Source organism: Malaya genurostris, chromosome 3 (assembly GCF_030247185.1).
Source record: "Malaya genurostris strain Urasoe2022 chromosome 3, Malgen_1.1, whole genome shotgun sequence".
Classification (NCBI taxonomy): domain Eukaryota; kingdom Metazoa; phylum Arthropoda; class Insecta; order Diptera; family Culicidae; genus Malaya; species Malaya genurostris.
In genome coordinates, this window is record NC_080572.1 from 189,306,918 (window position 1) to 189,323,057 (window position 16,140).

The following is a 16,140-nucleotide window of genomic DNA, read 5'->3' on the forward strand; positions in this document are numbered from 1 at the left end:
TTTTCTGGTGTGTGTTTTTGTGATACCGACACCGCAAGAACAAACAGATCAGTGTCAAACCGACACGCTGCTTGAACAAAACAACTTTCACAAGTTTGAAATTGACCTACTTTCGAGCCAATTCTTGTCTACGGTGGAGCCTAGCCTCGAGCGTCGTTTCCCGATGAGATGCATCACACAATAATCGGAGCAGCATCTCGAACTGATTTGGTGCAGCGAAAGCGAAGCCACACGTGATTTTAACCACGTGGTAGTGGCGGTGAAACTTTCAACAACGATATCATCTATCGGAATAGATTCTATTCTGGGATCATCTCCGATCTAGTCTGAATGGGAAAGAACAGTTTGTCATTGGAGAATTCAATTCTATTAGCAAGTTATTGTAAGCAAGACGGAATATGCGGGTATATTCGGTTGTCGGAAAATGAATTGCGCATTCATCCCTTCCGTACTGATAGGATTATGCCTCAAAACTACTTGCAAGTAGATGTTTCGCACCGATTGTAATGCTTTTTGTCCGTAGTAAGTCACTGCCAAACTTTCATTTTGTAATAAAGTTTCAATCATAGCTAATTGAAACTTTATTACAAAATGAAAGTTTGGCAGTGACTTACTACGGACAAAAAGCATTACAATCGGTGCGTAGAAAATTTTCATTATCATTCCTAAGCCGCATTCCACATCGCAACACGTCCGAAACGCATTCATGAAGCGACCTACATACGAGTCATAAAACGTAGCTAACAGTGGCGAGACTCACAACAAAACTATCAAAACACAAAATTTCAGAGCAAAACAAAAAACAAACATCTTATTATTTACGTACACTGGCGGTCTTCCACTTCCGTCATACGATAAATACTACTAAACGGCTTCGGGCTTCTCGTCGGTTTTGCTATGCATGCATGCGTTTACGTTTCCAATGCGCAATAAACAACATTCTATGAATGAGCTATGTTCCGCCATACATACACAATTAAGCGGTTATGTGAACATATGTAGCTTATGTGAATAACTCGGAACCGAGGAATCACTCATCGCTCTTCGCCGTATCTGCGAGTGTCTTACCTTCTCGACGACTTGCTAAGAAATGCGCCTTATTCGAAGTTGCGTGAGGTGGGAGATATATGAATGGTAGGATACGTGTGCGGATAATATAAGAAAGCTGGGATATATAGGAATATGTTGTACGCAGTGTTGTCGACCAATTGTTGTACCACACATCCACCTACTACTTAAAAAAAAGAATTTATTTCAATGTTATTTATTTTGTTTATTTTACATAAAAAGGGTAATACATTAATCTACATGCACTACGTGGTTTACGATTTCCGTGCACAATATGCCAAATCTGATTCATTACCAGATACCGTAACTATTTCTTACAGGGTCTTTTACAGGGATGCCGATTGGCAGGCTTATTATAAAATCACTCAGTAGTATCATATTCCGCATTTTCGTAAGATATTTGAGATTTCCTAAACGTTTGTTTAACAAACATTACTTGGTTCAAAGTAGATTTTCCCTGCTTGATGAATCAATCGTCATTTATATTGTTAGGACGGTGTGAGTGTTTTTTTTCAATTTTGCAAAATGGAACTGGTAACCCTGATACGATGGTTTATTTTGAAACATGAACACTATATTAGCGACAAGTAAAAGAAAAGCTAGAGAAAATAGCTGATAATTGCCAGGTAAATTAAGTTAGCTTATAATAATTTACGATGGACTTCACTTTCAGGTTGCTTCTCAGTGGTTTAAACGTAATTATTCAGATGTAACGGAAGTCGTCTACTTCTCTCTGAACGTCGAAAGTCTTGAGCACTGTCATTTGATTTGGGTTGCTGTATTGAAGATTGGATCGGATTCTGAAACCGAATATACTCTTTATGGATATTTGCAGGTATCCATTCATGAACCTTCTTCGTTTGAGAGACATGTCTTTTAAGGGATTGGCCATTTTCGTCGGTTAGGTTCAGCATGCCATTTTGTTCCTGTATCACAGTGTATTTGCGAGGATGAAATCTAGATTCTGCTTTGCCCCGGACCTGTCGCTCAATGATTACTTTATCTCCTGGCTTGACCCTGCATTCGCGGGCACCACGTCTGCGATCTTCTCGTCTTTTTCCTTCAATTTTGGATGCACGATCTCTAGCACTTAGAAGGTCTTCGTCGATCGAAACACTACCCCGATACAGCAGAGGAAGACCACGCTTAATTTTACGCCCCATCATCGCTTCTTCTGGTGGTATTTTTGTAACCGAATGTGCGGCTGCATTGTACGCATTAACTGCCGCGTTCAATTCGTCTATAAATCGCGATTGTTTACAATAGGCTGCATTCATCGCTTTGTTGATAAACTTCATGCAGCTTTCGACTAACCCATTTTGTTGTGGATATAGTGGAGTGGAAAAAATTAGGTTTATTCCGCGTTCGGAGCAGTATCGCTTGTACTCCTCGCCGTTGAAGGGAGGGCCGTTATCCGATTTTATACATCCAGGGAAACCCTCTCTTTCAAAGACAGCATCCAAAATTTTCTTTGTGTTCTCGAAGCTTGTCGAATTAACAGGTTTCGCAATCACATACCTAGACCGATAATCGATGATGACTAAAATTGAAACTCCTCCAAATTTAGAATACGGTCCATTGAAATCTATTGCGATCGTTTCCCATACTGCCTTAGGTGCAAACACACGCACCATGGGAGTGGGCTTTTCCGGTTTTCCGTTTGTTGCACATATTGCACACGAATTTACCCATGCTTCTGCATCTTTTGTCATACCTGGCCACCAAACTCGTTGTCTTAAAATACTTTTGAATTTGGCTGTCGATGGATGACCTTCGTGGGCAACAGATAAGGCCTTTTTACGTAAGCTCTCCGGAACTACAGCACATCCTGTTTTCATTAACAATCCATCACGTACACTCAACTCACTGCTAAGCGTTTCAAATTTTTTCAGGTGCCTTGGCCACATTTCGAATTCGATTGCCAGCATTACCTCTTGCAATAGTTTGTCTGTTATTGATGCTGCTCTTACTTCTTCTTCTGTAAGAAAGCCTATTTGGTTTGCTTCTAGGGATGCAATCTCCCAAGGACTGGTGTCTTCGTTGAAAGGTGTGTCTTCACCAACGTACAATCTCGATGACGGATCAGCAATGTTGTCCCGCCCTCGTACATATTCTACTTCGAAATTATACGGACTGAGACGAAGAGCCCAACCATCAGCTCGATTTAATGCTCGTTTTGAATGTTCACGGGCACGGTTTAGGATAAATGTGAAGCCTTGTGCATCTGTGCGGAGTGTAAACGGCCTTCCTAACAAAAAATAAGCGAAGTGCTCAACAGCCCATACTGCTCCTAGAGCTTCGCGCTGATTTTGTGGATACCTCTTCTCAGTGGGGGTTAGTGCCTTGGACGCAAAACTTATCACCCGAGGGGGCCGATTCTCCTGATGCTGAACTAATACAGCACCAAGTGCATTTGGTGAGGCATCCGTGTATAGAATAGTCTTTTGTTCCTCAGCGAAAAATCCAAGAGATGTTGTACAGTGCTCTATTTGCTCCTTTAGTTTTTCGAAAGCTGCTTGCTGTTCGGGGCCCCATTTCCATTCACTGGAACTAGTAATGGCCCATAACGGACTTGCAGTATTTGCGAATGCTTTTATGTACGGGCTAACAAAAGATGCCAGACCTAAAAAACTTCGGAGCTCGGAAACCGTAGAGGGGGGTCTGAAGCTTTGAATGTCTTTAATTTTCGCCTTATTGATGTTAAAACCATTTTCGTCGAGCTCGTGTCCGAGAAAAACGATACGAGTTCTATCGAACTCACATTTTTCGACATTTATGGTCAGGTTATTTTCCTTTAAAATTGCCAAAACCTGTGTCACGGTTCTATGGAGCTCCTCCAAATTATCAGCAAATATCAGTATGTCATCTATATAGACGATAATGTTATTTACACCTTCTAGAATTCGTGACATTTCCCTCTGGAAAATTTCTGGTGCGCAATTGACGCCGAACATTAGGCGTGTGAATCTAAACATACCGTTCTCGGACAAAAATGTAGTTAAATCACGTGATTCTTCATGTAGCTCAAGATGATAAAACGCGTTTGTTAAATCGAGTTTCGAGAAGTATTTGGCTCCATTGAGTTTAACCCTCATTTCATCCAACAACGGTAATCGGAAGTATTCTCGTTTGATTGCTCGATTAGGTGCTCTCATATTGACAACAAGACGGAAATCATCTTTTCCTTTGGCGACAGCCGACATGCCGCTTATCCAATTTGGAGCGCAAGTTACTCGTTCGATAATTCCTTGGTTTTCCATGGTAAGCAGTCGTGATCTCGCACTTTCCCTAAATGCAGCTGGAACGTTGTAGTAGGCATTCCTAACTGGTGGAACGGTTGTATCGATACTGAATTTTACAATAACACCTGGCACTTTCGGAAACATGTTAGTCTTACTCGATGATTCACAACTGTTGACGGTAGTACCAATTTTTAATAGCTTCATATCGCATGCCGTAGACCGACCTAAAAGCGATCGACGACCTTCAGCGACGACTAGAAACACAGCAAAAATCGTCGGTTTCTTGCACCCGAGCACTTCGACTTGCGCTCTGAACCCAAAATTGACTACGATGGGTCGGGATGATGCGAATGCGCGGATGTCATTAGTAGTTGACAATGTGAATGGCTCTAGTTTCGCAAATCCAGAGTAAAATTCTCTTTCAAGATTAATCCAATCGTCGCCACCAATTATATTAACATCTGCTCCAGAATCAATCAAAAATTGTATTGGGGTCGACGATCCCAATCGGCATTCCACAAGTGCATCTGATAGTGACAGTTGGTTGATTTGCTGGAAGTAAGATGCGAATGAATACTCATTTTTTTTTGTTCTCATAAATTTATTTTTTTCATTACGACTTATCACAGATTTTGTTCTAGGTTCTCATCATTTACCTTTTTATCCTCACTATTGCCTGTCCAGCGTGATGACTGATCCTGTTGAGCTTGAATGTTGTTGGCGCTCTTCTTACGACATGCTGCCGCGAAGTGACCGCGTTCTCCACAAGCAATACAGTTACGATCAGTAGCTGGGCAAGATCCGAATCGGTGGAATAGGCGATAACACCTAGAACAACGGGAACGCCGTCCTTGTCCATGGAACCTGTTATCATTTACGATTTGCTTCTTGAATTGTATTGTGCTATGTTCTTTCGCATCATATCGACGCTTCCGTTGTAGTCCGTTGTTTGGTAGCCTTCGTTGGCCTCGTGCTACCATAAATGCGTCAGAATGTTCTACTTGCGGATTTCCCATCAAATATGCTTCTTCTCTTGTCGCGGATTGTACGATAAATGTTGTGTCATATCCGAACATTCTTGCAGATTTAGCCAGTTCCCTGTTACGCATTCCTTTTAACAGTTGCATGCGGACAAACCGATCTTCATCCGCGCTGCTGTAGCGACAGAGACGTACTTTCTCCCGCAGTCGTGCGTGAAATGCTATAGCTGGTTCGTCAACACCTTGTCTAAAATTTAAGAACATCTCATGCTCGGCTGTTATGTCCACCATAGACTGTAAGTATGTTTCTATATTTTTTACAAAAATGTCATAGCAATTTGGATCTTGTAGGCTTGGGCGGAGTTTAGCTGCTCTGACGATTCCCTGCAGCTTTTCTCCCAAAGACAGAAACAGTATCTGAGATCGTTTTACTGAATCGTCGACATTAGCGATCGATGCAGCGATTTCGAAACGATCAATGAAACGATTCCACTGTTCCCACATCTGACTTGCTGGTACCTCGTTCGGAAAAGGTTGTATGTGATCCCAACGCATGCTCCCAATGCTTGTTGGTGGAGAAGTGTGTTTTTGTGTAGTGTTCCAACTACGATCGTTTCCGCATTGTACTGAGCTGCTGTCACGCGGTTGGTTTGAACTGAGGCCCTCTACTAATTTGTTTAGGACGTTTTCCAGTCTTTCGATTTTTCGAATGTATTCCTGATTACTAAATGATGTGTGCGTACTGCGATTCGTGCTTCCTTCCGGATCTTCGTACTCGGTAGTGGTTTGTTCAACGGGATCATTCGGTATACCCGAAGAGATATGTTGCTCCCTTTTTCACTGAGATCGCTGCTAACTTGATTTGGTGGCCAGTCACGGGAAGCCACATCGGAATCTTCGGAATCACTGTAGTATATCGGCGCTCGCACGTATTTTCCGTTACTTTCCATTTCAATTTTGTTTTATACACTGAAACTCGGATCTGAAATAAAAAAAACATTGCAATCTCCTGCGGCAAAAACTCAGACTTTTAGGACGCATTAAATTACACATAAGCTTCTACTTGTAGTCAAATAGTGATTATCCACAAACACTAACGGTTGCAAATTGAAATCGCACTCATCGTTAAAAAAAAATATTACGCCGCTACTCCGAACTACTACCGATTTTACCTATTAGATATTTTTCGTGACTTGATTTAGCGGTCATCCCGAACCGCTAATAATCTTCCAGACGAAAGCCAACTCGAGCGGTCATATCAAGACGCTAACCATTTCCTATTCATATTCCCAAATCTGACTTTGGCGGTCATCCAAGCCGCTACCAACATTTCAAATGGCATTGAGTGGACATCCCGATCCGCTACGAAATGTTTGAGCGGTCATCCCGAGCCGCCACATTTAATTAATATTCAGCGGTCATCCCGAGCCGCCACATTTAATTAATATTCAGCGATCATCTCGATCCGCTACCACCAATCTTACGAAATATTTAAGCGGTCATCCCGAGCCGCCAACAACTTATTATTTAAATTTGAGCAGACATCCCGATCCGCTGCCATAAATCTTACCGAAAATCAACCCAGGCCGATAGCAATGCAAATTGTTTGATCAATTAAACTGTCGTTTCGATGTATCGAATGAAAATTTTATACCGATGAGCGCTATAAAATTCGGCGGCCATTTTTTTTCCGCCATTTAATACTATTTATGAAAATTTGTTTTTAAAACGCGATGAGTGATTCCTCAATAAAAATAGTTGAACCATTTAATAGATTCAATTCACTGTTGACGACTCAACAGCCTGGTAGGATCGCCAATGTGAATAACTCGGAACCGAGGAATCACTCATCGCTCTTCGCCGTATCTGCGAGTGTCTTACCTTCTCGACGACTTGCTAAGAAATGCGCCTTATTCGAAGTTGCGTGAGGTGGGAGATATATGAATGGTAGGATACGTGTGCGGATAATATAAGAAAGCTGGGATATATAGGAATATGTTGTACGCAGTGTTGTCGACCAATTGTTGTACCACACAGCTTAGTAGACACATTCTCCGGCAGCGCCTGCTTGGTGATATGTCGTTAACAAAACAATTTTCTTTTCTTTTTTTTCACAATTCATAGAGTGATAGGTGAAGTAGTGTTTGTTTCGAGAATCGTAACTGCAGACTAATAGTAAACAAACTTTTTCGTTTGAAGTAACATAGATAAACAATCTTTTCGAGTACCCTGAAATTATGTAAATACCAGAGCTGATGAAAGTAAGGTTGGAAAAATACAGTCAGTGTAACAAATATACCCTTGCGTATATAAAATGTTTTGTTGTCAAAGTTTAGTAACTTAAAATTCAATGATTTTCAACCAGGCACGAATGGAGAAATAGTCATGGTTTCCTCTAATCCATTAATTTTCGAGTAAAAAGAGATTTGGTCCCGGGTTGGCGGTTTGATGCATAGAGCGCTAGTCTAACAAGCCAGTAATCAGGATTTCGTTTTGGGGAGGGGCCCTCAGATAAAAAAAATAGTGATAAAGATTACTTATGTACCTAATCTTCAAAATTTATAGGTTATATTAGTAGATGATCATACAAATTTATTTTGGCTATACTGGTTTCGGATTGGGGTTCCGGAGGTAGTGGTCTGAAATTCCAAAACAAAACTCACATATAATTGATTTTACCCATTAGCGATGCTCATGTGTTTCATGTAAACCAATTCACAACGATTTTGGTTCTTTTCTTCGGATTTGAGGTTGTCCTCCAAAATGCGAATCCCAGTAAACTGACATTTTACTCTTTCCATTCCACTGAGACGCCTAACACACAAGGCTCACAAAACAGTAACGGTGGTATCGCCTCGTAACACTTGTACCTTTTAAAAATGTAAAACATGTAACGTTTCGTAGCACCTTAAACTTACAAAAAAGTTACGCATGTAACATTTCGTAACGCCTGTAATCGACAAAAGAGTAACGCACGCAACGCATACAACTCATAAAAAACTAACGCATGTAACGCTTCGTAACGCCAATAACTTATACAGAATAACACATGTCACGTTTCGTAACACCTGTAATTTACACAGAGTAAAGCTTCGTAACGCCTCTAACTTACAAAAGATAACGCTTCGTTACGCCTAAAACTTACTAAAAAGAAACGTTTCATAACGCTTATAACTTACAAATGTGTAACGCTTCGTAACGCCTGTAGCTCACGCATGTAATGCTTCTTAACGCCCAAAACATATAAAAAGTAACGCATGTAACACTTGTAACATACACATAAATAACGCTTGTAACAGTTCGTAACGCTTATAACTCACAAAAAAGTAATGCATGTAACTAAAACCTGTTTTATTCTATTCAAAATGTTTCTCTTCGATTTTTGAAAAAAAATCAAGGGATTGTTTGTGCATTAACTAGTATAACAGTTCGTGCTCGCATCTCATCCGACACAGTTGAAAATTGCTTACGGCCGAGACGATAGAAACAACGCCAATACAGCAAAGCAAAGTCCCGGTATTAAATTCCTTCCGTGGAATTTGATTGTTCTGTTTCATCAGACTTCGTAGCCGATTCATATCGTACAGCATCATTGCATGGCTAGTGCTATGATCATACTGACACTAAGAATCCTTCCAGGTTGGGGTTCGAACATATGACAACTGGCTTGTAAGACCAGCGTCCTATGCATTGAACCGCCAATACAGTGTAGTGAACAATAGAGTGTACGAAATGGGCACATACAATTTAACAAAGCCTGAAAATTTTTTCCCGGGTATCCGGAATGGCGTGCGAGTGGTACGTATGCAACTACGTAAAGCAATTCCATCTTACATCATTTTTTATCTAGACGGGATACATCCATGTAAAACGGAGTTTACGTATGAAAATCAACTGGTTGCATGTCAGTTTTGTGAACAACCTGCAAACTACGGCAAACCTTGCAGTGAAACTACGATAAGGACATCTTCAAACAAAAACAAAGACAACCGCTCATCAACGGAAACTAGTGAGCGAAGTACTCCTGTTTCACCATCAAACCAACCAGCAATTGCAATTAATGCACAACAAGGCGCGTCTACAGCAACTAACAACGAGCCCAAGACTGCGAATTACAAAAATACTACCGATGCGGCAATGGATGACGAGACGAGGCACGAACAAAGTGCCTCTCAATCATCGCAAGATAAGAAAAAAGGGTGACAACGAGATCCAATAGTAAAAAAATGTTTTATCTAATAAAACAATCGGCTCAATCGACCACGTAAAGCTTGTACGCGAATTGGCCTGAATAATTTTTTTTACAAAAAAAACTAGTATAACATAAAGAATGAAACAGTTCTCTGATCGGTTAGGCCATCCATTAGAAAACGAAGTGTGCTCACTATTATATGTACTTCCAGCACCGAAACCCGAGAAACGGCACAATCGAAGTCGGTTAGTACGGTCACCAACTAACATGAGTACAAACTCTACTAGTTTTTATTCAAATTTTGAAGATTTTCTAGGATTTTGCCATCGTATTCTAAAAAACGTGCTTAATCCACCTATCAGTGAGATGATACCTTTTTTTATCAATCCGCATGTGTTTTTTTCATGAATATTCTTCGGTTTTCATGACATTATTTTAATGACCGTCGTTTTAAGCTGCAATTTGACATTTTGATCACTCATTACTCTTTTCATGATATGTCGAAGTGAGTTCCACTTTAGAATTTACGGTAATTTAAGGTACTTCCAGAGCCGGTATTCAGGAATCAGTATAAACCAAACCGATTCGACGAATAAATTGCAATAGTTTTGAGTCCAACTTTCAAGCTTTTCGGGATTATCATCTTCTATATCGGTTTGAATTTTAAAAATTCATCCTCCTGTAATTCCAGAATCGGAAGTCAGCATTGAATAAAATTAATTAATTTTGTGTGGGACTATAAGTTTATTTTAATTTGAATTTTTTTCTGAAATTCGGAATTCGAAAATCGGTGTAGCCGAAGTCAGACAAATTCACCTGATTAGTTTACATTTGTTTCAATATGTTTAAAAATCAGTATAGACATCTTTGAGAAATCGTAGTACGAGTTAAATTGTTGGGTGCCTTCCGAATCGAAAACTGAATACCACTAAAACTGAAACAAGTTTGTTTGGTTGTCGACTATTCAAATCAGCAAATCTTAGATGATTCTTAGATATCATTTGAATCTTAGATCGGTTCAGCCATCTACGAGGAAAATAAGTTACACAATTTTAATTTCGTTTCACATATCATCCTGTAGTTCCGGAACCAGAAGTCGGATCCAAACATAATTCAGGAACCTTGTTTAGGAGCATACGAATTTTCATATGAATCTGAGTTTGTAGAAAACGGTTGAGTCATCTTCGAAAATAAGGTAAAAAATTGAGTGCAATTATTTGTCACATACGCATTTGCTGATCTCGACGAACTGATTCAAATGGTATATGGGTGTTTTGTTCTTCCAGCATTTATTGCTGTAAGCAGTTTAAATCAATATAATTATGAAATTGTTCAGAATTCGGAAGTACTGCCATCTTTCCAATATGTCATATTCGAACGATTATGCTGCCAAAAACGAACCGTGCTAAAATTGGTCCGAGGCAAAATGTCATGAAAAATAATGCTGTCCACAGTCTTTTTGGTACTTAGAAACTATTGTATGTAAACGTTGGCAATAAGCGTGAAATGGTAACATCATTCTTAGCTAGGAGAAGTACCTGGCTTTTTCTTATTTTCGTGATGTTGTCAACGTACTTTTTCTTTTACACCTTCAATCACGAATCGAACACCAGTACAAAATAGAAACTTGAAGCACTGAATAGTTTAATAAAAATGAATACACAATTGTTTAATTTCTGCGGCGTAGGCATTTTTGCAGTTTGTTTCACTTAACTCACTAACGAATAATATGCCATGCGTATAACGTAATCCTGTTATTTTCTGCAAGTGTGAACATAGTATCACGTTTTCAAGCTTTAAATGGTAATCATCAGCAATCAGCCAAATGATCTGAGAAGTAACAAATTACAACGCAAAACCGTGACCCATGAAAAAATATATAAAAATTTGACAGTTCTCAAGGACTCTCCCAACTAAATCGTACGCTTCGAATTCGACTTCGACTTGCTCCCAAGCCTTTCTTTGCCATACAGCGCTCAGAACTTCTACTGCTGGAATATGGGGGAAAAGTCGCTTACACAAAAGATTCGATATCTCCGTTAAAAATGGACGGATTTTAACAATCTATGGCTTGTTGGATAGCTATTACCGTGCGGAATCTAAGTCTGAAAACATATTCTGTTTTCAAGGTCAATTGTGACAGATACTGTCAAAAAACTGAAAATTTTGACATAAAACTTCGTATAACTCAAAAAGTAAACATCCGATCTCAAAACCATTCAATAGCGTTCTGGGTGACGGGGAGATCTTTCATTTGCGACTAGTTTGATCAAAATCGGTCCAGCCATCTCTGAGATCTTGACCTCTTAGTTGACAACACACATACAGACACACACACATACACACACACACACAGACATTTGCTCAGTTCGTCGAGCTGAATCGATTGGTATATGACATTCGGCCCTCCGGGCCTCGGAAAATTTTTCGAAAGTTTGAGCGAATTCTATACCTATTTTTTATATATATATAAAAAAAAGGTAAAACGATTTAAATTTTTGTTGTATTCGAAAATATGCAGTAACTTTGGTAAGACCATAAGACCTTTCATTTGACCATAAGATTGAGAATAACGGTTTTGAGTATAGCTTGGACAATTTTTTACAGTTTTTGTGTCGCCGGCTTAGGTGATGGTGTACAATATTGAATACACTTTATCCTATATTTCTGGAACCGGAAGTTTGGTCCGGATGAATTTCAGGAACTCCGTATGGGACCGTGAGACCTTTCATTTGAATCTAAGTTTAACATTGCTCAGCTCGATGAATTGAGTCGAATGGTATATGACACTTGGCCCTTCGGGCCAATTTTTACTAGTTTTTTTCAGTTTTTCAAGTGATTGCATAACCTTTCTATATGAGAAAGGCAAAAAGTAACGCATTTAACGCTCCGAAGATTATCAACGCTTTTTGCCGAAGGAATAATTAAATTATATTTTAACTGAGTTTACTGGTTCCCGGTTACTGGTTCAACATTTCTCGATCAAAATACATGAAATCTTCTTTTGAATCGATTCACTGTTTATAAAAATAATAATTTTGTACGTTCTCTTTCTTGAACATTATTTTTGCCCTTCTCATATAGAAAGGCAATACAATCACTGTGAACAGAGATGGCATTTCACCAGAGTTATACACGCTAGAGTCAGATTTTTGCCACACCAAGGATGAAAAAAACGAAGCACCGCACAAAGAGGAAAGCGCACTTCTTCTCAGTGTCGAATAGACAGCATTTGAGTGTGTGCTTGTGGTTAAAGCAGCTGGCGCGAGTGAAACACATTCTCTTCGCATGAATCGCTCACACGCGCTCTCGTCTAAATACACCCAAGTGACCACTGGCGCGTGATTGTGAGCGAACACTTCTGTGAACTTCAATTAAAAGAGAGTAGATCTGGCCTTGCTATGAAAAATTTGCAAGGAAAACCGAAAATTTTACGATAAATTGTTTTATTTTGCTGATTTTGCGTGTCCACGCTTCTTCTACGAAAACCATACAGCAGAGTGCTCACCGGCGTGTACACCTCTGTGAAAGTATCTGCATCCTCCTCAGAGAATTTATTAGCTAATGCTCTAGCACTTTGGTGCGATTCAGTGGAAGAGGTAAAAGGAAATAAACAAACGCACTCATGATGCGTGCACACTTACACAACAGCGGTGTATAAATGTGAAAGAGAAGAGCTCTCGTTGAAGTTGTCAGTGCGAGGGGAGAAATTTTGCTTGCTCTTCGTCACACAGAGGAGATAGACATCTCTGACTGTGAAAACCAACTTTCGAACTGAGGCTCGGAGAGTCGAATGTCATAGTGCATTCGACTCAGCTTGACGAACTTAGCAAATGTCTGTGTGTGTGTGACAAATATTGTCACTCACTTTTCACGGAGATGGCTGAACCGATTTTCACAAACTTAGAAACAATTGAAAGGTCTTATGGTTCCTGAATTTCATTTGAATACAACTTCCGGTTTCGGAATTACAGAACTGCACCAAAAAAGTTGAAAAAATATCACACTTTTTTTTCAAAGATTCTAATTTCACAGAATTCGATTTTAACAGACTTAGTATCAAATGAAAGGTCTCACGGTCTCAAAGAACTTACAAAGTTCCCAAATTTATTTGGAAATCGACAATCAGTTCCAGAATTGCAGAGTGATCATATCTAAACTTCAGGCCAACACGGAAGTGCTGTATAAGTTTGCACTTCAACAGGAGAAGCCAATTGTAATCCACGAGGTGATTGACGGGCTAGAAGTCTTGCTGACTACCATAAAAATGAGCTGATCGCACTTAATAAAAATAGCAGTTTGCCGGGAAGTGTGACAACCATTAAAAATCACATGACAGCACTGCTGGATACAGCTTAAAAGTCGACAAAGGACAGTGTGTTCTCGACACTGCAAACCGTGACGTCAGATTTTCTGCAAATCTGCGAGACTTGAGTAACGGAATAAGCCCACTAAGCCAGCTATCACTTGACACAGCGACCTGTTTATCTAACAATTCGAATTCTAGGCTCGAGTTGGACATTCTAGAGGAGTTGAAGTTTTTATCAACAAATAAAGAGTGTATCGAAAATAAGCTATCCACATACATTTGTGTAGTACGCATGTATTTGTGATGCTTTTTATGCTCAGATCGCAGCATGCTGTGCGTTTGGCTGTCAGCTTTCGATTCTTTACTTGTTTGTGCGCTTGAAATTCTGCGTTTTCAAAATGTCGCGTATTGAAAAGGAAGTGAAGTGAAAATTAAGGTTCTGGGCACTTGGCTAAGTGAAAAGGGTATTACTATGCGAAAATTGGCGAAGCGGTTTGGAATTCATCATGCAAGTGTTAAAACCATCATTAATAAGTTCGGGGAACCCTATTCTTTGGATGAACTATCAAGAAGAGGCAGAAAACTCGGTTTTTCCAACCCGAAACTGAACCAGAAAGTGGTATCTCTAATCATGAAGAACAAATCAATGTCAATACGTGATTTGGCCAAAAAAGCAGGAACGAGTGTCGGAATGATCCAGTGTATCAAGAGGCGAAATCACCTGAAGACCTACAAGAAGCAGAAAATCTCGGAACAAAGTGTAAAACAGAAGAAGCAAGCAGCAACAAGGGCCCGGAAATTGTATTCGCGTCTTTTGCAGGGTCCGGATGCATGCGTTTTGATGGACGATGAGACTTATGTAAAAGAGAACTCAAAAACCCTTTCAGGTCCACAATACTTTACTGTCGTCGTTGGGGAAGATGTGAGCGATGCGATCGATTCAAGTGGAGAAACTCGGTCGAAAGGTACTGGTATGGCAAGTAATATGTTCCTGTGGTTTGAAGTCAACCATTTTTTACACTACCGGAACAATAAATGCAGAAATCTATCGATCTGAGTGTTTCCAGAAAAGATGGTTGCCTTTATATAAGAAGCATAGTACACCTCCACTGTTTTGGCTGGATTTGGCGTCGGCACACTATGCCAAAACACCTCTCAATTGGCTTACGGAAAAGGGGATACATTTCGTTGAGAAAAATATCAATCCACCAAATTGGCCTCAGCTTCGACCTATCGAACGTTACTGGGCAATCGTGAAGAGGGTCTTCAAGAAGACTGGTTAGGCAGCTGGGAACATGCAGGAGTTAAAAAAATTTGGGCTCGATCGTCCAAAAATGCGATGAAACACTTGTCCGGAACTTGATGAAGAGCGTTCGATCAAAAGTTCTAAAACTCGTGAAGAAATAACTTAAATATCAGTTTGAATAAAATATCGTTTTTTATCATAATTTGAAAGAAAAATTTCTAGATAGCTTATTTACGATACACTCCTTATTGCTGGAATTCAAAGTGCTGTATCATTATCATCGTCACCATTACCCAGAAGAAGAAAATAATGACAATATTATCAACAAGAATCACGTTCAATAAGATCTCCTCATATAGGAACAGGAAATAAAACCTTGCCCAAAAAAATTCTTTAGATATGTTAGAAACGAATTGAAATCAGAAAAGTTTCCGTCAAGAATCTACATCTACAGTTTAGAATATTTTAATTTCTTTACACAGTTTACTGAAGATATTATTGTAAATCAGATCGAAGTGCTAGACATAATAGATGTCCTAAACAAATTGGATGTCCCTAAAAGTGCCGGGAGTATTTATGAAAAAATTAGCATTAAATCTTGCAACCCCTTTGCTCTGGCTTTTTAAAAATTCGCTTCAGTCTGGAGTTTTGTCAGATACGTGGAAAAACTCTTTCCTTATACCAATTTTGGCTTCAAAGGTTACCAGGTCTTCTTAAATTGTTGGAATCTTATCTAAAAAATCGTCAACAAATTGTAAAATTTAAGGGTGAAAGCCCTTGAGTCGAGCCCCATTCACGTCAGATCCGGGGTCCCCCCGGGATCTCATTTAGGTCTTCTTTTATTTATTTTGTTTGTTAACGACATTTGCTTCGTTTAAAAAATAAATAAAAATTCTAATATACGCAAACGATATAAAATTATTTTTAGAAATAGAGAAAAGTGAGGATGCTAAGGTTTACCAAGAAGAAATTCTTTCTTTTTATATGTGGTGTAACAAAAGTCTCCTTCAACATTAGAATAACATTCAGTAAAAAACGAAATACATCAAACTTGGAAGTCAAACAGTTCAAAAATGCAGCAGAATTAGGGACTTAGGAATAAT

At 39.4% G+C, this 16,140-nt stretch overlaps 2 protein-coding genes across 2 annotated transcripts; both read right to left on the minus strand.

The window, feature by feature from the left end:
• Positions 1-1,757: 1,757 nt before the first annotated feature.
• LOC131434149 (uncharacterized protein K02A2.6-like) lies at positions 1,758-4,454 on the minus strand. The gene has a single exon (XM_058600797.1). The coding sequence runs from the start codon at positions 4,452-4,454 to the stop codon at positions 1,758-1,760; it is 2,697 nt and encodes an 898-aa protein (XP_058456780.1).
• Positions 4,455-4,933: 479 nt separating this feature from the next.
• On the minus strand, positions 4,934-5,497 carry LOC131434150 (uncharacterized). Its single transcript, XM_058600798.1, has one exon. It carries the CDS (start codon positions 5,435-5,437, stop codon positions 4,934-4,936), a length of 504 nt encoding a protein of 167 aa, XP_058456781.1. The 5' UTR covers positions 5,438-5,497.
• Positions 5,498-16,140: the final 10,643 nt, after the last annotated feature.

What these genes read in the sequence shown, in the direction of transcription:
- LOC131434149 (XM_058600797.1), bottom strand. Translation starts at nt 4,454, where the DNA reads ATGTTTCCGAAAGTGCCAGGTGTTATTGTAAAATTCAGTATCGATACA.
- LOC131434150 (XM_058600798.1), bottom strand. Translation starts at nt 5,437, where the DNA reads ATGCAACTGTTAAAAGGAATGCGTAACAGGGAACTGGCTAAATCTGCA.